Source organism: Lissotriton vulgaris, chromosome 6 (assembly GCF_964263255.1).
Source record: "Lissotriton vulgaris chromosome 6, aLisVul1.2, whole genome shotgun sequence".
Taxonomy (NCBI): Eukaryota; Metazoa; Chordata; class Amphibia; order Caudata; family Salamandridae; genus Lissotriton; species Lissotriton vulgaris.
In genome coordinates, this window is record NC_141694.1 from 1,293,169,371 (window position 1) to 1,293,196,851 (window position 27,481).

Genomic DNA, 27,481 nt, shown 5'->3' on the forward strand with positions numbered 1-27,481 from the left:
ATGCCCGGAGGCGGTGAACGTCTGCCGACAGTAGAGGCCGGTGGGGGAGCGGCGCTGAAGTGGTTTCTCTGGACAGAGACGATATTGCCCATGACACGCTTAAACAGCGAGACAGGAGCAGGAGCCACACAAACACAGAGCCACACACACACAGACCCACACTGTACAACATGGCTAAAACAATCACATTGACAAAGCCAATAGCTCTTATATCGGTGAGGCCTACTGGCTTTGCCAAAGTTTTTTTCTTCTGGGACAAGAGGGTGGGGTGTTGCAAAAGTGTGAGAGGAGTTGAAGCAACAATGCTAGAGGGTGGGAAGGGACAAGGCAACAACACAGAGGGACTTGCAAGCAACAACACAAAGGGACCCGAGGCTGCTTGCTGCCCTCCTGACTTTTACATGTGGCCCCAGGGCGTCAGTTTAAGTTTCTTGGTACTGACATTCAGAAAGCGGTTACATTGGCCAGTATGTAAGTATTTATTTACACATTAACTAAAGGAAAAGAAAATGCAAAGGTGTACTGCACCACTTTTTTTAGAAACACTTTCATTTTTAAAAACGTTATACAGCAATCATGTAAATATATGATACTCTTTAAATTAAAAAAGTTTACTTCATTAACATGCAGATGTGTTTCAAGCATTAAGACCTGGCTTTTTGACAAATAACTGTCAGTTTGTCCTCCACTCTTCAAAGGTGCAGCTCAGTATCACAGTCTCGGCGCCGGGAAACCCTTTGTGGGTATCTGTGCGCCTTACAAATGTAAAAAATAAAATAAAATAAATAAATCTTAGTGCATCAGATTATACTACTGCATTGACATGTATTTATTAAAAGTGACTGTCCTCAGAAATAAACTTAAAAACATTCATACCTTCCCCATCATGACAACCACATGTTACCCAAGAGGTAAGTTGGTTGTCATGTGTTTATGCAAGGTGGAATAGTTTTATTATTAGACATGGAACAACATGATAGCTCATTAAATAAAACTAAAGAAGTTCTGTACAGCACACACCGTAAACTAATGTAATTTTAAGGCGCTCTCATATATGATAATTAATAAAAACAAGTGGACTTAACTTTACACGGTTGAGCATGAAAGGTCCTCTACCCAATCCAATTTGTTAGTGCTGACGGTTTTCAGAATTTGCTAGATCAACTTCCCTTAGATTATCGGTAAATGCAAGCCTTATTTTGTAAGCCACTTTTACTGATTCATCCTCGGGGCATCTCAGAGTAGTTAACGGGTATCTCAGAACAGTTGTGTCTGAAACTAGGAGCGATATGAACCAAAACGTCCGCATCAGAAAACACCTCTTTGAATACGCCACTCCCAATATGGCGTACACCGTCTGACAGAACGTTGCTCAGGGCTGCGCGTGCACACTTGGCAGGGCTGGGTCCGGAATACAAGATGGCGGCGGCGGTGGGGACGGAGAGGCATAGGCGGGACAGCAGTACGCAGAGTGGAGCCTGTTCCCGAGTCCCCGCCAATCCAGTCCCAGGTAAGGCTAGCGGCCACTCCGCACACTGCCAGCGGAACGTGATGCCTTGCTCGCCTGTAGAAGGCACGCGTGGCTGCGGTGGCAATGAGATGTACACCGGGCTTGAGATCAACATTTTGCTGACAGTTCCTGCCTTTTTGGGACATTTAGGCTTTGAAGGCTCCGGAACAAGACTAATGCCGTTTATTAATGGCGGCTACCTCATTTCGATTGACGAATGTGGTGGACGTAGTCATCGTTCTTGGGCGTTTCAATGAACCTTTGGACAAATAACACAAGAGCAAAACGCATGAACGGAAATGCAGCTATTAAGCATTTAAACACATTATCTTAGTATTTGGACTTGTTTTTTGGGTATACAACATGTTAATAAGCCCGTTTTGGTTGGCTCTCGGTCGACGGGCTTCTCAACAAGCTCTCAAGTGCTTGCCATTTGTCTTTAAGCCCCATCCTTTTCAGATTGGGGGGCGTGTTTTCTAGGATGTAAACAACAATCAAAAACACGCCCCCAGTCTGAAAAGGACGGTGCTTACAGACAAATGGTTCTTCTTTCTATCTAAGCCCCGTCCTTTTCAGACTGGGGGCGTGTTTTTCACTGAGAGCGTCACTAGGTAGAACAAAACTTAAAAACATGCCCCTCAATCTGAAAGGGACTGGACTTAGATGGAAAGAATGACATCACTGAGACCTCTTCTCCAATGGCTGGCTGCCGTTTAGGAGGCCAGCCAATGGAGAAGAGGGGAGGGGTTTACCCTCGCTACTCAGAGTCATTAAACCTCGCCAGCGAGACTGCGCATGTGCGCAGCCTACGCTAGCCGAGACCTAAAAAGGATAGACCTAAATCCAGCTGTGAATGTACTTCGCAGGTATATAAATTGTCAAGGTACCTGTGTGCAGAGTTAGGTAAATATATATATATATGTATATATATATATATATATATATATATATATATATATATATATATATATATATATATATATATATATATATCAAAGCTCCAAGGTTCCCACCTGTTGGAGACGCACTCTGACATCCACTGCAGCAACCTTCATGAGGTAAAAGCCGGATCGGCGAGCGGATCCAGTTTACAGCATGTCTGTCGATTCACGCCGGAAGCGTTTCGTGCTCATTGTACTCTTCAGCGGCACGACTGTCATTTTGGCATAGAGGCAACACCTCCCACTTAAAAATATGAGCCCTCCAATGGGCAACTCAAATGAGTCCACATTGGTTTGTGAGTTATATATATATATATATATATATATATATATATATATATATATATATTATATATATATATATATTTATATATATATATATATTACCTACTGGCGGTCGCCAGTAGGTATATATAGTTAGGATTTTTTCTCTATGGGATTTTTGAAAATTCTATGTCTAATAACTTTGGCGTTTGTGGACGGAATTGGCTGAAATTTTCAGGAAAATGGAACATTTTGTTTCTGAGCAGCCCCTGACAATTTGGGGGGGTTTCATCAAGGGGGGCCGAGAAAAAAGGGGGGTCCCAAAACGCGTTTTTCCCATGTTAATTTCCATAGGGCGGTTGGCCTCACTTTTAGCTCGAACGGCTGAATGGATTTGCACGAAACTTGGCAAAATTGTAGGGACTGTTAGCCTGATGTGCCTTTGCTAGGTCTCAATATATGTGCTCCAGTGGATTTTGAGTAATTTAGGTTCAAAAAAAGATATATATCTGGGCGGAGCCTAACCACACATCTGATCTGATTGGCTGTCAGCACTTCATCCAAGAAGTGTTGGCAGCCATCTTGGGACCAATATACATGATAGCACCTCATTAAAAAGCATTGTAGTTAATAGAGGGTTTTAGGACTTTAGTTACATTATAAATCATTTGTTGATGGTACCATACTCGTTTTAGGAATTGTGGTGGGTTCTAAGGTGATTTTACCATGTGAAAAAACCTTCTGCTGTGATATCATGAATATTGTTTGAAAGAAAACTAATATCTCATGATTTTCCCACAGTGGTTTGGAAGGGGATCTATAAGCTAAACTGAAAGCATATTTTCTGTAAATTCACATTATCTTTCTCAGTCATGTGAAAATGAAGTCTGACATTCTCAGTAAAACATGTACATCCAACAAGGACAGAGACTGTCAGTTGATTCCTTTGTGTTCTACCGCAGCCTCCTAGAGTGTTCTAAAGAACAACTAGAGCGCTAACAGTCCTACTTATTACAAAGGTATGGCACACCTGAAGCCATCTTGATTGGAATAAAGTGGTCACTCTTAAAACATTTAATATAAAAAGAAACAACTTGAGGGGGTATATTTTGCCATAGAAAGTATGATTAGTGCTGCAGAATGAAAAATTAGGGCACATTTTGAGTGACTTCTCAAATCCTTTTCTGTTTCATTAAAACATTCTGACATGCAGTCTCCCAAAATGGCCACCAGAAACAAAAGAGCCCAAATGTAGCCCAAATATCACCCAGATGTAGCCCAAGTATAGCCCAATGACAGAATGTCCCAGAGTGTTCTAAAGAACAACTAGAGCGCTAACAGTCCTACTTATTACAAAGGTATGACACACCTGAAGCCATCTTGATTGGAATAAAGTGGTAACTCTTAAAACATTTAATTTAAAAAGAAACAACATGAGGGGGTATATTTTGCCATAGAAAGTATGATTAGTGCTGCAGAATGAAAAATTAGGGCACATTTTGAGTGACTTCTCAAATCCTTTTCTATTTCATTAAAACATTCTGACATGCAGTCTCCCAAAATGGCCACCAGAGACAAAAGAGCCCAAATGTAGCCCAAATATCACCCAGATGTAGCCCAAGTATAGCCCAATGACAGAATGTCCCAGAGTGTTCTAAAGAACAACTAGAGCGCTAACAGTCCTACTTATTACAAAGGTATAGCACACCTGGAGCCATCGTGATGGGAATAAAGTAGTAACTCTTAAAACATTTAATTTAAAAAGGAACAAAATGAGGGGGTATATTATGCAATAGAAGGTATATATATATATATATATATATATATATATCAATCAAAATAGAAAGTGCCCTGTAGCATCTGAGAGAGCACACAAACAGTCCTCTGCCCTCCAGCAGTGTCACGCAGCCATCTGTCACCTCTGCCTTTCATCCTGTATGCCAACGCGTTTCGAGGCCGAGACCCCTTCTTCCTGGGCACAAAACATCACACGAACCATCCTGCATAGGTGTTTCCGGTTTTTATTAAGTATGTTTGACAAAACCCCATTTCCTGTGGGCGTGTGTTGGGTTCACAATCCCAAGGTGGTTTGTGGGATATGAAGTTCCGTAGTGCAGGCGGTACAACCGTGCATAGTTTTGTAATTAAAATTCATTGCTACCTCTAGTGGGTTGCAGAGCTGAAGGATGGCTAAATCCGCGTATGGAGAACTGTGCCGATTTCGCCCCGCCTCGTGCAGAGCTACGACCTCACCCAGCCAGTGATTGTCATATTCTCCAACTGGTGACGGTGCCACTCTCCACGACCAGGCTGCCGTGTGAAATGTCAAAATACAAAGTGCCCTGTAGCATCTGAGAGAGCACACAAACAGTCCTCTGCCCTCCAGCAGTGTCACGCAGCCATCTGTCACCTCTGCCTTTCATCCTGTATGCCAACGCGTTTCGAGGCCGAGACCCCTTCTTCCTGGGCGCAAAACAGCCTGGTCGTGGAGAGAGGCACCGTCACCAGTTGGAGAATATGACAATCACTGGCTGGGCGAGGTCGTAGCTCTGCACGAGGCGGGGCGAAATCGGCACAGTTCTCCATACGCGGGTTGCTACTCTTTTTTTATTCCGATTAACCCCACATTTATTTGGTACTTTCCTACAAGCTCTGACTAATCTACGGGCAGGGGAAGCCTGTACTGGTGTGTTTGGTGTGTCAGAAGAGTCATCCATCACAACCTGGTTGGGTACAGCTACTACTGATACCTCATTGTTTATAATATCCACACTTTCAGCTTTGTGACTGTCATCTAATGCAGATACACCTAAAGAAGTCGACAGAGTGGGGGGACTACCACGGCCCAGTGATAATCGCCGGCCATTATTAATTTTCTTGACTACTTTAACTAAATAATTATCCATTGTGGCAGGCACTGAAGGGTTTTTCACTGTTTTCTGTTTAGACATTGTTAGAGCCGCCAGTTAAAATCCGAAAGCTATCATGAAAAAAATGCAATGAAAAAAAGGATTAAAACAAATATAACAGTTCAGAGTCCTTAAGACTTAAAAAGGTTAAATGTCTCACGGAGAGTGGGTATGTGGCCCAAGCTGCGACGGCCAGGGTTTGGGGCCCAGCCCAGCCTCATCCTGCCCCAGACTGCCACAGACTGTCCCGCCCTTGTCCCGAGCTTAGCCCGGCGCTGCCCGCGCGCGTCCCGCGATGCGGGAGCTCCCCAGTGACTTTATGCGCCGGCGGGCGCAGGAACAGCGTCGGCGGCGTCCAAGCCGCAAGTGGTGTTGGGGAATGTAGTCCCGGCAGGCGAGCACCACGAGTAGCACGGTGCTCCAGTGCAGGGGGTCCGGAAGTGCTGCGGCGGCTCTGGAGCGAGCGCGGCGTCCACAGGTTGGTGTCCCCAGCTCACTGGCAATGGCCCCACTCTATCATTCAAGCAACAAGCACTGACAGTGGCAGGTACCTGCTTTAACATCATAAAGAGCCTGAGGAAATTTTTCGACCTTCTTCCTCTGGCAGCAAGACGCACGGTGGCGGTGGCATTAATAACATCGAGACTGGACTACTGTAACAGCTTATATGCAGGATCAAATAAAGCGGTCCTTCACAGGCTACAGATGGTCCAGCACGCTGCCGCCCGCCTGGTGCTCAGATGGCCTAGGAAGTCCTCAGCCTCGGCTGCGCTAGATGCCCTCCACTGGCCCCCCAATCCATAAACTCATCTTGTTTAAAGCTTTAGTTATCACCTTCAGGGCCTTTCACTCTCAGGGCCCTAAATATCTTCTGAAAGGCTTTACCCGTTACTGTCCATCACGAAAGCTCAGATCCTCCACTGCTAACCTGCTTACCATCCCTAAATTTAGGCTCGCTACCAAGGAAGGGAAATCCCTTGTAGTGATCGGCTCTAGGGCCTGGAACAAACTCCCCTCTTATCTCCATCAGAGCTCTTCTGAAACTTGCTTCAGGAAATCTCTCAAGACCTGGATATATAGTCTCACTGACACAGTGTGCAAAGCGTTGGTATGAAGGTTGGCGCTAAATGGATAGTACAGTGGAGGATCATCACTACATCAGTTTCTGATCCAAAAGCGCCAAGATGCTCCCTGGAGTGATAGTGCGCTATAGAAATGTTTTGTTACATTACATTACATTACATTACATTACATCATCCCAGGCTCCACAGAACCTTGTTGTTTCAGGTACCACTAACTCAGTACAAACCAAACAAAGTATAACACATATCAAACCCTACACAAAATCCCTTTAGTATGCTTCCTTCAAAAATGTATTTTATATTACTTATAGATTTAGTTGAATAATACAATTTACGCTACATACATGTTCTATCTTTCATTTCAATCATGATTGCAGATAATGCAGTCCACCCTAAGATCTACTCTGCGGACAGCAGGGTTTACAACTTGAACTCAGCTTTGCATCTACACTATAGACAATAGGGAATTTAACCTTCATGTATTTAATACAGAGACAATTATACTGTATGTATTTAGATTTTGTCAAAATAAGTGAAAAGAAGCATTGTTCTATAACTGTACTGACTACTGGCTTCGATGTACACTGCGGATAGTAGGGTTCACAACTTTAAATTACCTTTCGATCTACACTACAGACAGCATTAAATTCTGCCTCGATTTATTTAAAGCAGAGAAAAAAGTAGTGCTGTTGCACTGCTAGTATGCACAAGCCCCTTCAATCGCTGCATCCTGGGACCTATGGTCACAAAGAATGTAGAAGATTGCGCCAAAATGTACCTCCACCACCAGCAATACCAAGTACCTCTGGGGTATAACCTTCAACATCGCCACCAGACATACGTCCTCAATTTGGGAAAGTTAGAATGCATTGCGTGAAGTGGAATCGTTTAATTTGTTATGGGGAGCAATCAGTACACCTAGTTTGCACAGCAATTGCTAACCATCGATGCTAGTTACCCCCCTCAAAGTTCATACAGTCCAATATGCAACAGTGAATGGTTTGAGTGCAGCCCGCTCAGACCATGCATCATTGCAGGGTGAGCACACGGTAAACACCAGAAGTATCACTAACTCAGTACTCCATAAATAATCGCCATGTGCCCTTGTTTAGGCAAAATTCAATACTCAAAACACATTTTTACCAGTGCGGTCTGCCTGAACCACGCATCCTCGCAGACTCCACACAAACCGCCCCTACCTCAGTGCACCACAACTCATGAACCCTTTACGATAGAATCTTCTCTGTATTATTTCACTTATAGTGCTCCTACCTTTGTACAGCAGAATTAATAAACTGTTTATGATTGAATATCTGTGTATAATATCATGATTACTATTCTACTTGTTACCAACCGCAACATAATAAAATGGAGTCGAGCGCATGTGCCTGTACCCACTTCAACTATCTATCTGTGTCAGTGTATTTATTATGTTTATAAAATGCAGCTCCTGTGCCCTACCACATTATATTGTGCTGTAAACATCGTATGCAATCATCTTACCTCTGCAATAACAAAAACTTCGATTATATAACTTTCTCTTACTCATTCTACAAATACGAACGTACAAAATGGATTATTCCAATAAAAATGGTACCTCACTTGTGAGGGTAGGCCTAGTGCCTGCAACAGGAAACGGGCCAAAATGCAATGTCGACACACTACATTTTTACAGTGAAAACTGACCCTTTTCTTTCAAAGTGCCTAGCTGTGGATTTTGAATCCTAGCATTTTCGGCACCTAGGGAAACCTAGCAAACCTATACATTTTGAAAACTAGACTCCCAGGGGAATCCAGAAGAGGTTGACTTGTGTGGCTCTCACAGGTTCTGTTACCTAGAATTCCTTGCAAACCTCAAACTTTGCCACAAAAACACTTTTTTCTCACATTTCTGTAAAAGTACATTCTTTAAAGTCTCCCTATAACAATGGTACCTCACCTGTGAGGGAGGGCCAAGTACCCACGGCAGGGAAGGGCCAGAAAAGTATTGTGGAGACATAAAAATGAACTATCACAAAACAACATGGTTGTGCAAAGGGGCTCACCTGGGTGCTTGGCCCCACGCTTGGCGCCCATCTAGGGAAACCTACCAAACCCAGACATCTTTGAAAACTAGACACCCGGAGGAGTTCATGGAGGTGTGGCTTGTGTGGACCCCCAATGTTTTCCTACCCATAATACCCTGCAAACCTTTCCCAAAACATATTGTGGAGATATCAAAATTACTTATCACAAATCGACCTGGTTTTGCAAGGGTGGTCACCTGGGTTTTTGGCAGCGGGCTCGGTGGCCATCTAGGGAAGCCTACCTAGCCAACAAATTTCTGAAAACTAGAGACCAGGGGAAGTCCAGGTAGGTATGGCTTGCATGGATCCCCCAATGTATTCCTACCCAGAATCCCCTGTAAAGCTCAAATATGGCTGAAAAAAAATCTCTTTTTTTCAAATTCGGTGTGGGAAAGTTGTAGGATCACCAGACTGACACAAATTTCCAACCACCCAGTGTTCCCCCAGGTCTCCCGATAAAAAAGCTACCCCATTCGTGTGGGTGGGCCAAGTACTCGTGACAAGCAAGGGCCCAAAACGTATTGTGGAGACATCAAAATTACCTATCACACAACAACCTGATTTTGCAAGGGGGGTCACCTGGGTTTTTTGCCCCAAGCTTGGCTACCATCTAGGGAACCCTACTAAACCCACACATTTCTGACAACTAGACACCCTGGGGAGACCAGTGAGATATGGCTTGCAAGAATCTCCCAACATTTCCCTACCCAGAATCCCCTGTAAACCTGAAATTTAGCTGGAAAAAAAATTACTTTTTCCACACATTTTTGTGTGGGTATCACTGTACCGGCACAAATGTCCTACCACCCAGTGTTCCCCCAGGTCTCTGTATAAAAATGGTAACTCACTAGTGTGGGTGGGCCAAGTACCCGTGACAGGCAAGGACTCTAAACATATTGTGGAGACAGCAAAATGACCTATCACAAAACGATCTGGTTTTGCAAGGGGGAGAGGTCACCTGGGTTTTTGGCCCCGGGCTCGGTGGCCATCTAGGGAAACCTACTAAACCTATACATTTCTGAAAACTAGACACCCTGAGGAACCCAGAGAGGTATGGCTTGCGTGGATTCCTCAACGTTTTCTTCAAGTGAGGTACCATTTTTACGGGAGACTTTGGGGAATGTGGAGTGGGAAGAATTTTATGGATCAGCCGCTGTCATTGCATCACGGAACAAGGGTGTTTATGCTGCAGCTGTCACATCGAGTGGAAGCATCTCACATCGTCGGAGAACAGTGTGGCTGCCAAGCTGCTGTCGTTGCATCACGGAACAAGAGTGTCGCCGCTGCAGCTGAGCATCAAGCCGAGACGTCTCGCAACATCGGAGAAGCATGCAGCATCAAGAAGAGAACTACGTCTTTATTTCTCTGCACCGGATCTTTGCTGCATCCCCATCTTTGCAACACTTTACGTTGCCCTGTGTGTCGCATCTTTAGGTACATTTACTCAAAGTGTCGCATTTTAAGATCTAAAGAGAACTAAGCTAAACCTACCATTTTAAGTACAGTAGTGTGGATTTTTCTCGTTTTTGGTCTTGTGTTAAATCTATATAAAGAATACTTATTTTTAATATACAACTTGTGTGGTGTCCATCTGTAGTGTTGTCACTTAATTACTGTATGTGTTCACAAATGCTTTACACACTGCCTCTGAGATAAGCCTGTCTGCTCGTGCGAAGCTACAAAGGGGGTGAGCAGGGGTTATTTTAGGAGTGTACCCCCTTACCCTGACTAGAGGCAAGGGTCCCTATTTGTCACAAGTATCTACCTCTGCCAACTAGAGACCCCCAAATCTAACAGGATCCTTATGGATTTTGGGAAGCAAGTATAAAAATGGGACTCGTGGATTTTCAGTCTTTAAGAATTTAAAATCCTCATTGTCCAGATGACCACCAATTCTGCAGGAGCTCATGATATCTGGTGATTGAAGATTTATATGCTTGCTATCCAATTTCCTCATAGCATGTGGTGTCAGTTAATTGTCTTAGGGCCTCAGTTCTATATCTTTCCTTATCTATTATTACGATATTTCCTCCCTTGTGTGAGGGCTTAATGACGATGTTAGGGTCAAGTATGGGGCTGTGCGTAGTTCGCGAATTAGCGTAGCTACGCGAAGTGCACTTTGCACTACTTCAGCTACGTGTAGCACTACGCGAACTGCGTAGTACCCTGTTCGCACTGTGCAAGATGCCGTTTTCAATGATTGCACAGTACAGACAAGCATCCGGCACTGTGCAATCATTGCAAATGGCAACTTGCACAATTTGAGCTGTAGTTTTCTGCCGCTCGAGTAGATTTTTACTCGAGCGGCAGCTTTCTCAACGAGGACTGGTAGTTTCTCATCGTGAGCCGTCTCGAGCATACGCGACCACTTGCAATGAGAAACCTGACCTTCCGCGTTGAGAATCTTGCCGGGAGGTTTATTTTTCACGCTTGCGATCGGCAACTTGATGTTGCTGATCGCGAACGAGGAAAAAGTCTTGCGGGGATTTCATTTTGGTTGTTCGCGGTCGCCAACTTGACGTTGAGGACCGCGAGCAAGCAAAACATTAGTGCTGCACTACGCTACGCTACGCGTGTTTGCACTGTGCTACGTGCAGTTCGCAAAGTGCGAAGTAGCTCAAATTTCGCAAACTACACAAGCGTAGCGTAGTGCTTTGCCCAGGGTTTGTCAAGTACTATAAAAAAAGGTACTATAACAATGTTTTTTTCTTTGAAAAAATACTAAAACTATAAATGAAGTATAAAAAAGAACATACAAAGATAAATATATATATCTATATATAAAGCTTAATGTGTTGTTTATTATTCTAAAAACTGCACACTATGCAAAAGTATAAACTACAAACTATTTTAAGGAAGGTGTTTAACATTGAAAAAGTAACATTTACTATTCCCATTCCAATCTAAACTATTTTAGGTAACCTGTTGTACATTATAGGTGTTAGATTTGTTATTCCTACTCCAACCTACACTAAATGGCACTAAAGGCTTCAAATTTATTTTTTTAATTCCAATTTAAATAATTTTGAGGAAGATGTTGGACACTAAATGAGTTACATTTACTATTCCCACTCCAATGCAACACAGTTGGGGAAGCTGGTGGAAACTAAAGAGTTTATAGTTCTTATTCCCACTCCAATGTAAACCATATTGGGGAAGGTGATGGACATTAAAAAAGTTTGATTTGCTATTCCCATTCCAATCTAAACCATTTTGGAGACGGTGTTGAACATTAAAGGGGTTACATTTACTATTTCAGCTCCAAAGTTGACCTTTTTGGGCAAGTGTTGGGCAATAAAGGCGCTAGATTTATTATTCCCACTCTAATCTAAACCATTTGGAGGAAGGTGGTGGACACTAAGAGGGTAACATTTGGAATTCGTACATACCAATTTATTATTTGTAAAAATTATAAATAGCAATAAAAATCAAATAAATCAAACTTACAATACATATTTAAAACATAAAATAATATCAAACATTTAAAAATATGAGCAATGTTTGAGAACAAATGAAAACAATTACAATTTTTGTTTAATGAAAATTAAAAAATAAATAAAAACGAACTATATAAATAACAATTGCATGCAGTAAAATATGTTAATTTTCTATAACAATTTTACTAACAATTTAAACGTCATAAAACTTATAATGTAATCATAGTTTTTTTTAATATTATTAATTAAATAAAACATGCATTTTTAAATAAAAAAATGCAAATAACATATTTTAATTTTAATATAATGAAATAATGCAAACCATAAGCACAAAAATTAAACATCATTTAAATACATATGTGACACATTCAAAACTCAGTAAAATATCAAACTTTTATGAAAAATATAAAAAGAGCATTATATACAACAAAATGTTAGTAAGCGTTATATATGTTACAACAATATTAATAACAACACAAAAACTATGCTTACTTTTGATATTTATGTTTATGATATTTTATCATCATGATATTCATGCAACAATATTTTTTCTTGATATTTTATCTAAACACCCTTTTAAGCAGTGTTTAATCTGATTTAGGTAACTGGTGATGTAGGTTTGGCTGTATAATTTTCCAATAGGATATACATTCGCGCACATATGGAATCAGTCTTATGTTGATAAAGCATTGGCATCTCATTACAGAATTGGAGGCACGCCAGCGGAATCATTCGTACACCGCGTGGCAGAGAGCATTATTAGTGCTCCACATTTAGTACTTACCATTTACTCCTTTGCACAATTGGTTTTTTCGGAAACTTCTGACGTAAAACCGGCGGAGAGGTATCCTAACATTATAGGCATCTGTCCAATAGCTCTGAAGAAGTCGTGGGTTACACCCTGACGAAACACTTATTGGCTGGGCATCGTGGAAAACAAATAAACCTAACAGAAAGAAAACATCATCTGGATCATATATTCTGTGATTGTGTTGCTGATGTAATACTCTCAGTATTGACACTGTTAATCAAAATCACGTGTCCACAGGTCATCTATGTTACTGTTTTGAGGACTGTGGTCCGATTTGGAGGTTTTGGGTTATCTTCTCAGCTGTAGCACAGTGGGAAAATATATTGTGTACTATTCTAACGTTGAACTCAGAGGCACCAATACTTGCCGCATCACTATTAACCCTGTTATCAGTATTTATGTTGATAAAGCAGTTCAGACAGTTGGCATGTAGATTAAACTGTAGTGGGTAAAGGATTTAGCTCTGTGATATCATACACAGAGAACAAGGAGCAGAATATTGTGTAATCCATGGATATTCTTGAGTACAATCCTAGAGGAAGAACTTAATGCATTTAAGGGTACTCTGAAAAATATGAACCAATATTTCAGTATGTACAGCAGAATGTAATCTTCAATGGTGTGTGAAAGCAAATACAAATTTTGGAGAAACAAAACAACATGCTGAATTTCCTCTAGTGTGACGAGGAACTCGTCTCTAATGTCAGACAAAGTCATTTCCCATGTTCTCATGGGTCTGATCCTGATTGTAAGTTGTGAAACAACTTACTATGTATAATGTATTCTTGAAATTGTTTCACGATTTTGCTAAATTGTGTGGATGGAAATAAGTGGATAAACGGTTTTTACCAGCATTGGGGAGGTGATTGTGTGTTTTAATTCATATCAGTGTGTCAAGGAAGAAAAGAAATTGCTCTTGCAAAACTCTTATCGTGGATCTACAGGCAGATCAGATGTTTTGATCTTTGAAAATAGATTTATTAGCTGCTTTTAAACAACAACTTTAAAATAGATAAATGTTGACTGCAGTAGTTCAGAAAGGAGTAGAAAGCTGACTGAAGATTGTCTCAAAATGAATCAGAAATCTTGGTATTTTGATTGTAGAGCATCAATGAATCATCACTATTTTTGAGAAGGCAGGCGTGTGGAATGTTTCTGGTTTGGGCACTTTCTGACAGATACTGACAATTTCATACGTTTGATTTAATGATGTCCTAATCTGTTTAGCAAGATAATCTTTGTTTGTTCTATAAATAGGTTACTGTTAACCTCTTGTGTTCATTTTTTTAAATGTTTTGCCACTTTTCGAGACAGATATTAACCCCAATGGCATTGTCTTTCCTGATGTGCAAACTCATGGTTGAACCATCTTTTAAAACCTTTAAATCTTCTTTGCGTTTCCTAATCTTTCCTGGCAGTAGTTGTTCAGTACCCTGGTGACATTGTGGGAGATTTTTCATATTCTTGGTCATTGTTGAGTGTTGCCAAAGGTTAATGAGCTTTGTGGACTTTGTCAAATTCTGTTTTGCTGAAATCTTTGAGTTGTTGCATATGTATATGTTTTTGCTCAACTCTTTTTTAAGGATGTGGTTTGCACCACATGTTCAGTAGATGGATGGAGACTCCAATTGTTGGATTGTTGCAGTAGTCATGTTGTTAATAAGCAGAGACTTTATTGAAAGACATAACTGGATGGAACGGCAGGGCTGTAACAAGGGGAGTAGAGCGACCATCATACCACAGGCCTGTCTTTAGCAGAGCCATGTGCTGCTTCAGCAAAGTTATTTGTAATTGTTTTTATTGACAGCAAGCCTGTCGCCTTCAATAACAAAGAGCTTGCACCAGGTGTCACTTTATCTTTTTCCTGTAAACCATTTATTTTGGCTACAAACAGTTGTTTTTGGCACAGAAAAAAAACGAAAGAAACATTCAAGGCGATCCTGCCCATTAAAGTTTTGCGCAAGGTCTTGCAAAGACTTCTGCAAAGCCTGTGCAGCAGGAGGTAGTGGTGCATTTTCAAGATGTTGACTAATTGGTACCTCACTGCAATGGCTGTGATGGTGAATTATGAAATATGAAAAGGACATTCATTCCTCTGATAGATATTTCAAAGAGAATGCAAGTAAAATGTGAAAAGGTTGCTTTCGGTAGCTAATAAAGATCTAGGGTTGTGTTATGTATGATACCCTCCTATTTTGTTGAGCAGTATGTTTTTTCCCATACAGTTAGTGTGATTCATTGTAGAGAAACTTAATGAAATGTATCATCTCCACCAAGTCATGTAGAAATGTTTTATCTCTGTAGCAGTAGGTTACTACACTCAGTCCTCTGATGCATTGCTGGTACTCACAATACGCTGCAGTTGGGGCAACAAGGGAATCCCCCAACCTGCCCAGGAGACATGCCAGTGTTTCCACTCAACAATATCCAAAGTAAGACCAGCAAAAAACTATTTTAAAGGGTTTGCACCCTGAATATTAAATAGGAAGCATCGTACAATCGTAAAATTATGGACAAAATATTGAGGCACAAAATATTGAAAGATAAGTATGTAGAGTTTTTCTATATCTAAATCCTCATATATGTACTTTGGTGACATATATATATTCAAGATGCATAGATATGAAATTAAGAATAGTAAATCTATACTTCCTTTATATGCACTTACTTTTCGATATTTTGTCCCCCGATATTTTGTGCACAATATTAAGATATATGATATTTGCATTCCCAATATTCAGTAGTACAATCATCTAAAGTACAGAGGTGCATCTGCATGATGAGTAGCATGCTTTCGGTTCAAACCTGGAAATAAGCTGTGATAGAAGAAAAAGTTGGTGTGAGACATGGTCTACATCTTCATAGACCTTTGCTTGATGGTCTGTGATGTTCTATCCACAGCTGCTCATTACAAAAGAAGCCCCTGGTATTATAAGCCATGGTTAGGTAAGAACTGCTATGCGTAAGAAAGTGGAGTACTAGTTAAGAGGGGTGAGAACCCACCTCAAATAATAATACTTGTCAGGGTGAACCACTAAAGTCACTAAATAAACCTGCGCCTAACCCTCTGGTAGCTTAGAACAAAGCAGTCAGACTTAACTTAGAGGCGATGTGCAAAGTATTTATGCAGTCCACAAACTAATAAATTGAAGACAGAACACAAGAAAAATCCCAAACCAATTTAGCAAAACAGAGTTCATTTTAATAAATAAAATGACATGAAAATGAAAAAAATCTTATAAGTAGAATTTTTAAAGTTTGAATTCAAATTGCACCAAAAGCACAAACCACTAGAAAAGTTTGAAGTCAAAGGTTAAGGCTTACCACAATGGAGAGCGGTTGAATACAGAGACCATGTGCATCCTGGTGGAACCTTTGTGGAGAAAAAGCGGTCATCAATGAGTCTTCGGTGGGCCAAGCTGCAAGATTACCCCTTGGGCGCGAGCGCGATTCTGCGCCTGTGCAGCACTTTTATTGAGTGGGCGGGTTCATGACGGCCCCCAGCCGTCATCAGCACACGCCCACCGTGGTGCATGACGGCCGGGGGCCATCATCAGCATGGAAGGGGTTAATCTGAAGTGGGGAGTGACAGAGGTGGTTTGCTGAAGACGGGGATCCCAATGCAATCATCGATAAAAGTAGGAAAGCTCCAAATGGGGGAAATTTTACCAAGGTAGATTTCCAAGTTGACTGGTTGCTGCTTGACATTGGCCACAAAGCAGTCCTCTACATTTCGGATTACAACCTTTTCTGGAAGGCAGATCTCCTTCAGCGGGGCAAACTTGCAAGCTGAGACTGGCAAGTGTTTTGACGGCTGCAGCTTCAATGGCGATCCCGGTCTCCATCAGTTCTCCGGGCAGAAAACTGGCAAAAAGTTTGAATTCCCAGATCTTGCAGTTTGGGGACAGGAGGAGTACTCTAACTCCAGCCAAGGGTCCATGACCTGGGGGCTTACATTGTACTTAGGGCTCATTCCAATAGAGGCAAATAGACAAACAAAGGGGAGGCAGCTTAGGTGTGACCTTCATTTGCCATTGATTAGGTAGGCAGCTTTTGAAGCTAAGGAAGGGGCTGGGCACAGCTCCACATACCATCTTGTCAAGGGATTACTACCCTTCCCACTCCCAGGGTCCATTTCCCACTGTGTGAGAACACATCTCACCACAGGGGGGGGGGGCATCAAGGGTTAGGTGACAGCTGGGCATGGGCAGGTAAGACTTTTGGATTTAAGGAGGAAAAAATAGTTTTCTAAAAGTGTCTTTTCCAACATAGTAATATACAACCTGAATGTACCATTGAGTTGGACTTTAAAGTACTAATAACATGAGTCATTGGATCATTTTTCTAGCTGCTCCCATACTGAAGCTAAGCACTATTAGTTGTCTTAGTGTAACCCACTGTTACCCTATGGGAGAGCCAGCCTTACCACAGTAAAAAATGACTTTGGAGGTTTTTACTGCCATGGTAAGAAAAACATTAAATATGCATGTTGTACTTTTTAAATACCATGCACTCCTGCCCAATGATCATTTAGGGTGTGCCCAAGGCGTGGTTTATAAGTATTAAAAGGAAGGTTTAGGCCTGGCAAAAGGTTTTTTTGCCAGGTCGAAAGGGTAGTTTAAAACTGCTCAGCCCGGCTGCATTGTCAGGCCGGTAGACATATTTTACAGTGCTGTATTACTAGTAGTTGTCACAATGAGTGCTACAGGCCATTAGCAGCCAGTACTTTTCCGGTCTACATACATGTACTACCATGTGCTAAGGACTTATAAGTAAATTGAATGTGCCAATTAGGTATACTCTGATTTTCCCATGTTTAAAAGGAAGGGCATAAGCACTTTACCACTGGAAAGTGTACAGAGTCCTATGGTCAATAGAAATAGGTTCTTCAAAGAAAGGTAGAAATCGGGGGTGACCCTGCTGGAAGAGCACATTTCCAACACTAGACAAAAGGAACATCGCAAATAATATTGGTAAAAGACTACATCATGACATTGTCCTGGAATGTTTTACCATTATCAAAATATTTTTCAACACAAAAAGATGATGAACGGAATGTTGAACATTGTCAAACATTCACCCCTAGTGACAGCTCTGGGTTTAATCCATTGTTATTTTGCTCGCCATGCCATTCCAGTTTGGACCCAGCCATCTGCAAAATCAGCCTTGACCCTGTTCCCCATGGGAACAGTCCAACCTGAACTGCCAGGCCAGATCCTCCCTGGACTGGAAAACAAGCATCCTGGCACTTGTTTTGGGGCATTACCCTTAATCGGGCATAGCGAGCACGGGAGCCATGTCTGGGCATACCCTTCCCACTTAGGATGAAAACGCAACACAAAAAGTTGATGGGAAGACCTAGCTTGGCAGTTCAGGCTGGACTGTTCCCATGAGGAGCAGGGTCAGGACTGATTTGCATATGGCTTGGTCTGAACTGGGGTGGTGAAGTGAGCTAAAGAAAGATGATAGATTTAACCCAGATCTGTGACTGGGGGTGAGTGTCTGACAAGTATCAGGGCTTCGTCCATCATCTCCTTGTGTTTGCATCAAAATATTTTAGACAGATGGACTTTTCCTGACTGCTAGAAAGGCTTGTAATGATTTAAGAGGTGTGTGTTTGAACTCGCTTGCTTTGGGGGCACTACCTGCTACAAATTCAGGTTCATAGGTAATAGATGTAAAACTAATTGACTGCCCTGTGGTTATTGCTTGGCCTTTATTGGCATGAAAAAACAAATATGATGTTAAGTATGAGTTCAGGAAACTATATTATTGTGCACAGAGTATTACCTATCAGATTAGCAAAATTCAGACATTAAGAGCCTCAATAATGAGGAATTGGCATAGGACAGCACCGGAAGTCTTTTTGCTGCGCTGCCCTATGCCAATGTGAAAGGGCAGGAATACACTGTATTTATTCAATACGGTGCATTACTGTCCTTTCCTCTTGCACTTGCACACAATTTACTGCCTGGAACCAATGCAGGCACTTTCTGTGTTGCATGCAGGATTTATTTTGTGCAGGAAGGGACACCTTCCTGCACCAAAACAATCCTAAGAGGCGGGTTCTCTTCTATGTGTGCTGCAGAATGCAGCACAAATGGAAAGAAATAAAAATGAGATGAAATAAAAATATTTCTCCTCATACGCCTGTTCCGGGGAGGTGTACATTTTTGCCAATTCCCTAAATTTAAGTAAATCTGGGAAGCATAAAAATTCATGGGTGTTCTAAAACCAACCACAACATCCAAGGAACCCCTCCCTGGGACAGAGTAAGGCAACGCAGTGACTTGTCCTGTTTAGTCGAACTCCAGACCTATGAGGCCACGCAAAGCGGCTTTGCATGGCCTCATAGATATGGTTGAGAGGTTTGCGCCGCAAGTTCATCAGAAAAAGTGGTTCTCTGGCGGCGCAAGCCTGTCATAAATAAGCCTTTATGTATAAAAGGAAAGAAGATTATGCACTGAAAAAACTGTTCAAAGTTGACATTCCTCTGAGAATGTAAGGATGTATCCAAATATGGAAAAGAAGTGAAATTGCGTCATTTTGCCAATTATGAAAGAATGAAAATATTAGGAGTATATCCCCATGTGCCATCTAGTGGGATGCATGTCTTAAGTTGACATGCAGAGGATATTAGAAGATGGTTTGTTAAGTATCCTTTAAATGAAATCATATTTTTTTTAACTGAGTGGTAACTAATTTAAAGAGTAATATGTTTTGTGAAAAAAAATCTAAAAAGAGTAAGAAGGCTCCCTCCCTATTCCTATGGTGGATACAGATTTACTTCATGGAAGCAGATTTTGTTCAATGTTACATCAGTGGTGTAACTGTGAATGTGAATAAACCGACTTACCCATGTGAATTTTCATTTCATAAATTTCAGATGTGACTTTGTACCTATATAACATGCAATTTGTGCTCCTAAGTGCAAGTTAGGTGGGAACATGTCTGCCCGCGATAACTTGGACATCTCCTCTAACAACTATACTCGAGCACTACTTTAACCCCTTCGATGCTGATGACGAGCTCAGCTCGTCATCAGCCACGGGGGGCGTGTGCGGATGACGAGCTGAGCTTGTCATCTAACGCGGCTTTTCGAAAAAAGCCGCGTAGCGCAAAAATCACCGCAGCAGCGATGCGGTTAATAGAAATGTGTTTATATATATGCAAGAATAATTAAGTTGCAATTTACTTTTTTTCTCTTTAATAGGTTGTTGTAGCTGCATTGGTGGTGGTCGCACTTGGACTTGGCTTAGGACTGGGACTGAAAACTGAGACTCCACCAGGTATGTTCACCTGATCGTGCAAAAACACTGACTGAATCTTCAGTCACAAGGGCTGAAAAGACAAGTGTAATTCTGAAAATTAGCAAAGGATTTTATCAGTTAGATTGCTACCTGGAAAAGCATTTGATGAGCACCCTAAGCATACTATACAGTGTCTTTTTTTGTTATGTCAAAGTATACCTGTTCAACGCGTTTCAGGTGGTCCAGAGCACAGCAGCGCGGTTGCTGCTTAAGACACCTAAGCATCAATCTTTGTCTGGGTCACTGGTCGCTCTCCATTGGCTCCCAGTAAAATGTAGAATTACGTTCAGGTCCCTGTGTATTGTTCATAGAGCATATCATAAAAAGGTCCTCAAATACTTCAGTTTCGATGCAACCCTATAAACCTATGATGCCGCTGAAATCTTCCTCCCTAAACTTTGCGGAAATCCCAAGGGTACGGAAAGTAAGAAGTGGCTGTAGATCTTCGGATTCCTGGTGGAAAAATTGTGGAACAACATGGCATTTAGGCTAAGGAAGTTGGAGGATGAGAGATGTTTTAGGGAACCATTATAAACGTGTCTATTTCTGTAATTGGGGCTTAATAAGCACTGAATTCCTTTTTGAGTGTGAGAGTCCCTTGGAGGGTTGCCATGCGCAATATAAGCATGAATGAATTGAATTGAACATGTTTAGCTGGGAGTTTTTAGGTCTTGCCAAGGCAGCGCTTGCTCCACTTCAAGACATGCTGTATTTAAGATATGGCATGAAGCTCCGCCTACTTTCCGTCCTTCTTTTTAGTTTGGCTCCTGTCACTGTCCTTTGTAAATGGTGGCTTTTAATTGGTCAATACTCAATAGGCTTAGTAGTCCCTCCTTACTACTGCCTTTTCTCTTCTTCTAACCACCCATGAGGACAACCCCTGTAACATATTTTGTTACTTTGTAGGTTTTAATTACAGTCTCCGAGCGCTATTTTCTTCAATGGTTTTCTCCTCCCTGTACACCTCTCCTGCAACGTTTTTTTTTATGACTGCAGCGCGACACCCCTCAGCAGGTATAATGACGCTCGTGCCTTTCTGTTGATATTTGCGACGCCGAATGCTGTTGCATGCCTTTTTTTCAGTTGTTTTTTTTACAATGGTGACACCTGCACTTTAGCTTTTAACATCTTAAGCTAAAGCGCGGATGCTGTTATTGCTTCAAAAGTAAAGAAATTGCTTTTTTTCCCTGTGTCTTTACTTTTGAATCAATTGCGGCACCAGCGCTTTAGCTTAAGATGTGTAAAGCTAAGGCAAGGGTGCCGCCATTGTAACAAAAGTCACAATTTTTTTCTATTTGTTCACTTTTCTAACAATTGCGGCACCCGGGCTTTAGCTTTAAACATCTTAAGCTAAAGCGCCGGTGCCGCGATTGCTCCATAAGTAAAGAAATAGAAAAAAGGAAGGGTAATTTTTAAAAATGTCTTTACTTTTATAAAACAGGACTGATAAGAGAATGTGAAGCGTGTAGCTTGTGTGTGGTATCTGTGCCGTCATCTTGTGTGGCACTGGCACTGGTGGTGCTAGCCAAACAGCTTGCGCACAAAAAGAATACCTTTGGTGTAACTTCTCTTTTGTATTGCTGTTTTTCAGTAAACTTGTCTTATTTCTTCACACAACCAGGGGCCGTATTACGTATTGGCATTGTTTGCGCCCCATTATGGTGTATGTGCTGCCCTGGGAGCAGCCGCGAACATGCGGATTCATGTGACGACTCAGAGCAGCCGCTCCGTGTTTTCACAGTGCAGGCGGCACCCGCCTGCACTTTCAAAGGGGTTTAAAGATCTCCTTGCAGGCGGGTGCAGTCATTGACTGCACCCGCCTGCAAGGGGATGTCTGGGAGGTCAATGGGACCCCCTTTATCCCCTGCAGAGGGGTGCTGTCAGGGGAGCACTGACTGTGCGCCACCTTTTAAATGGCACACTGTCACTGCGCCTCCTGAGGGCTTCTTTGACTCTGCGCCCTTATCAGTAATATGGCTTGGGCGCGGAGTCAAAGGAATTCCCTCATTTACATAGGGAACGCCCTTATGCAAATTAGGGAACACCCTCTGTTGATAGCTCTGGTGCTTTAAGTGTGCCAGCACTATTGGTATTATAGAAGGGTACGTACAAGCATCTTCCCCCCTTCTATAATACCAAAGTGCCCCGGAGGCGCGCAAAGCGGGCGCAAACTCCTGTTGCGCCTCCGGCACCTTATGTAATATAGCTCCAAGTCGTCTTCATCAGTTAGGCACTGCTTCCTTATCGAAACAAAAGAAATGCCTTATGTTTAAGTACTTCTTGCATATCTTGCATATGAAACGCTTTTCTAAGTTTGCAAAGGGTAATTTCAATTACTCAAACTTCAGGGCAATCGCTTGGAGCATTTTCCATGTAGAGTACTAGAGTTGCTTCTTCGTTGCTTGTATATTCAGCTGAGCACTCCATAATTGACATAATTAGAAAGTGAGACTTTGGAAAGGAAGATTCAGTTCAGCATTCACCTGGTGTCTAGATTGACTTGCAGGTCAGGATGCATATGATTTCTAGCAAGGTCAACACAGCTATTCACCCCTGCTTTAGCTTTAAACATCTTAAGCTAAAGCAGGGGCACCGCAATTGCTTCACTAGTAAAGAAATAGAAAAAATAAATGTGAATTTTAAAAATGTCTTTACTTTTATAAAGCAGGACTGATACGAGAATGTGAACTGTGTAGCTTATATATTGGCTGCCATTATATTTTGGTACATATATGCAAGGCAAGTGTATCTGAAGTCCTGCACAAACAACACCTTATTGTTATTGCACTTGGGCATACCCATCCCATTAAATCATCAGCTTAGGAATGGCACATAATTGCACACCCACCTATCTAGATGCCTTTAAAATGGTGGGTGTAATGTTGTATGATTGTGGGGAGCTCGATTCTGTCACAAAACACACTCCCAACAGTGTGCTGACAGCCAGCCTATTCTGCACCCCCTTCCCATCCTCCTCCCATCCCCCATGTCCTCTCCCAGCAGCCAAATCAAGGCATTGGCATTCAAGCAGGAGGAGCTGGGAGCCCCCCCCCCCCCCACCCTGTTTGCTTTTCTTCGATGGGCGAAGACTTTGCCAAGAAAAGTCATTACAAAAATACGTTAGGATACCCTGCTGGTTTGCTTGGGACTTTTATTTCTTTACACAACATACCACAAAGGAACTTGAGAGTTACTTACTCGACCCAACTCCTTCCACAACACTCCCTGCCCGTTTACACTACCACCCCTCCAAGCGCAAAAGTAAATGTTTGTTAACAAACATTCCACCTAGGTCATAAGCTTCGGGACGATTTAAGTAGCTTGCCCAGTAGTGTTAAATGCTTGCAAACCACGAAACAAAAGTCAACTCAAAAACGTTCCCATTTACAATGCCAATAGCTCTAACTTTCACCAATGCGAAACTGATTGCATTGACAATGCTTCTTTTAAGCTTGAAACAATATAGAGTCGACCTTACCTCTAACACAATGGACGTAAGCACTTTATTAGTCAGTGACTCTAATGCAAGCAAACTAGAAAGCTAGAAGACTGCCCAATTCTTTCAGGAAATACTAGGATGTTGCCAAAGTATTGTTCAGAGGTTGTGCAGAGGAAAAAAAGAGAGAAAAAAACCAAAAGTAGTTATGTCCAAATGGATTAATGAAATAATATAGACCATATTTGCACTATGAAAGTGTTTTTGGTTCAAATTATTTCACATTGTCAGTACATTTTAATTTATGATCATTTGCAAAGCATTATCACAATATTATTTATGATCACTTGTGTGAAGCAAAGAAGTTTAGTTTTTGTTCAAACAGAATCTTTCATGTATTCTCAATATTGAGACATGGCAACAACTTGTTTCAAAATGGGTTGTTTTTTTAGATAATTATTCAATTTAATCAGAAGAGCACATTGCACTGCTGAATTTATTTATTTTTCAAAACCTAAATAATAACATCTCAGATCCAGTGAATACTACAGAAAGTAAACAGTGGTTATCAAAAAACCTTACATTATTTTCTTGTAATGTCAGCTGCTGTGCAATAGGAGCCCTGAATTGTAGTGAGCAAGAGAAGTGAATAATCCAGACATCTTCTTCGGAATGTTCAGAGGGGTTCTCCCCTGGGATTTTTCTTTTGAAAAAATGTGGTAAAATACTGCATTTTAAAGTACAATTTTTGCATTAATTTGCCAAAAAGCCATAGCATTTCAAAGGGCACCCATGAAAAATTCAGGTCCTTTTATGATGCGCGAAGCCAATGAAAGCGGACACTCTAGAGAATTAATCCCATTTTCTCAAAATGTGCTGCAGGTGCCCTCATATGTCAAAAACTACCCCCATTGTGCTAGGGCCAACATTGTGTCATGTGTGACTCCGTATACAGTTGGTGTCTCCTTAGGCCAAAATTTACATGCAAATTGCCAGTGCAATATTTTTGTCATTAGTGCCATCCTTATACCATGGTGAACACTTATGTCAAAAATTATCTCTCGCATGTCAGGACTAGCATTTTGTCATAGTTCCACCTCTTATGCCACAGTTGTCCTTTTTTAAATGCCAAGAATTACCTCCAATGTGCCAGCCCCAGCATTTTGCCATGAGTATCCCATATGACAAGTATTAACACTAGTATGACAGTGCCAGCATTTTGCTATGGCTGTCTCTATAAGCCAGGAATTACTTTTGGTATGCCAAAGCCAATGGCACTTTCAAACACAACATCGCATTCTCACCCACACTTGCTTATATTCACTCACTTGCACTAATTCATGCTCAATCACTCTCATTGAGTCACACTCATTTCATTTCATAAAGCTTTATTCAGTACATATCAAAGAAATGACCATAAAAGCACTGGATAATATAAAAATATAAACAGGCAAAGGTTACAGGGGTTATTAAATCAGTTAACGCAGAAAATATTAAAACATCATACCTTTCCTCGCATGAATTGATTTGTTTAAAAAGGTAGTAGTAAAAAAGCATGCATCCAATTTATGCATATTAAAAAGCAAATTCTTACCCTCATTGACAGTGCGGATTCCATATTTCACAAAGATAGGTTTTAAACAGCGAATGCGGTAATTCATACATAAGTTACATAGCAAAAGAAAGTGCAAGGTGCTTTGCTTGGATTGGCCGTCACAGCGGCACGGGCCCGCCGGATGTTTTTTTGGAGAGGGGAAGGCCACCAGATGATGTACTAACCCAAGCCTCATCCTTGTAAGGACAAATCTATGCGAGGGTCTGGTCACCTGGCTCAGATATAATTGAAAACCCCCGTTTCCTGCAAATTTATTATAGAACATACAGGTCGGTTTTAAACTACTATTACTCGCCCGCCTCTCTGCTTTATATTTCATGAATGTGGTCTTCAGCTCATGTTTAGACATTGCTGCAGCAGCATACGGGTCGGCCAAAATATTTATACCAAGGATTTCATGGAAGCTAACTGTGACATATTTTAACCAGGGGATCTTGGATTAATATCCAGAGAAAGGCAGTCACTTATTACAGATCTATTCATAGCTGTTTAGTCCTTAAGCCAGATCGAGCACCATAGCACAAGTGGTCTCAAAGCTATCAATTCTGATCGATGAAAGATACCTAGTTCTCTATGGGTTAAATCATTAGGGGCGGGCTTTGGCAGACACAGAAGTCTCTTGAGAAAAACATTTTCCTCAACTTGCAAACATCCATTAGGACAATGTCCCTAGATCCCAGATCCATAGAGGGCGATCGACACACATCGTGATTGTTAGATCTGCAACATATCCCTAATGCGTCTGTACCCTATCTTGGCTGCAAATCTAAAAACACCATGGGCAGTCTTAGCCATTTTTGCCCGTACATTGGTAAATTCATGAGCCCAAGTACGGTCTCTGGCAAAGCTAATTCCCAGGTAACAGAAATTCTCAACTTGGAGCACTCTCTGTCCTTCAATAAAAAAGCTATGTGATTTCCTGCGGCCTCCCCCACAGATCATAGTGTAGGTTGTGGTTTTATTTATAAGCAGTTTCCTATCCCTAATAACAATGGAGAATCTGTCAATCAAGCGTTGGAGGCCGATGGGAGTCCTAGTCAGTAACACGGCATCATCATCATGTAATAATACCGGTACGTCGAGGCCATTAACCTGTGGGGCATCGGCTCTAACTGTTTTTAAAACTAAATCTACCTCATTAATAAAAAGTGTAAAAAGCAGGGGCGCAAGGACACAACCTTGTCTTATACCACTCCTAACCTTAAATTTAGGAGTGCATTCCCCCTTCACCCGGTAACAAACACTAGTTTGAAGGTTGTCATGCAGCAGAGCTAAAAAGAAAATTATACCTTCTGGTGCCCCCAATTCAAGCAGCTTCGACCAAAGGATAGAATGATCAACCAGGTCGAAGGCGCTGCTTAAATCTGCGAAGCAGAGGTATAGAGAGCCCTGTTTGGCCTGGGTATACTTCCCTAAAATCAAATTTAAATTTAAACATTGTTCCAGAGTTCCTCGCCCTTTCCTAAAACCATACTGGGAGCTGGCCATAATCCCTTTCTCCTCTGCCCATTCTTCCAACTGAGCCAGTAGTATTCTGCTCATAATTTTGAAAGACGAGTCTAGCAAGGAAATGGGTCGATGATTTTTGGCGTCCCCCCTTACCCCTTCTTATAGATCGGAATTATGATGGATTGCTCCATGTCGGTGGGACACCATTACTCACAGCAGCATTAAATACAATAGTTAACACAGGGCTCCACAACTTAGGGGCAATTTTGTACACATCAATAGGGACTCCATACGGCCCCTGAGCCTTCCCCCCCTCTACTAGTATTGATGCCTAGTTCTACCTCGGCGATTGTGAAATCCAGAGGGACCACTGGACAAGAGCTGTTATTAACATAGTGGGGGTTGCCGGACTTAAATATGGTAAAAAAGTGGGCTACCCAGTCTCGCTGCTAACATTGGATGAAAGTTCGGGGACGTGTCATCGTTTAAAAAAGGAGAGTTAACTGTTGCCCAGAATAACGTGCTGTTAGAAGTATCTGCGGCTTCTGACAGTTTTTCCCATGCCTCTTGTTGCAGCTCTACCTTTCTGCGTTTGAGGGGAGCTTTATAGTCAAATCTCAGTTGGCTTACCGCTATCTTATCTCTCGGCCT

At 41.7% G+C, this 27,481-nt stretch overlaps 1 protein-coding gene across 1 annotated transcript in view; it reads left to right on the forward strand.

Moving 5' to 3' along the window:
- ENPP3 (ectonucleotide pyrophosphatase/phosphodiesterase 3) overlaps nt 1-27,481 on the forward strand; it is a 716,664-nt gene that overhangs the window by 60,754 nt on the left and 628,429 nt on the right. The window contains exon 2 of the mRNA XM_086927431.1: nt 20,234-20,309. Within this exon, the coding sequence (XP_086783557.1) occupies nt 20,234-20,309 (76 nt within the window). The remainder of the gene's footprint in view (nt 1-20,233; nt 20,310-27,481) is intronic.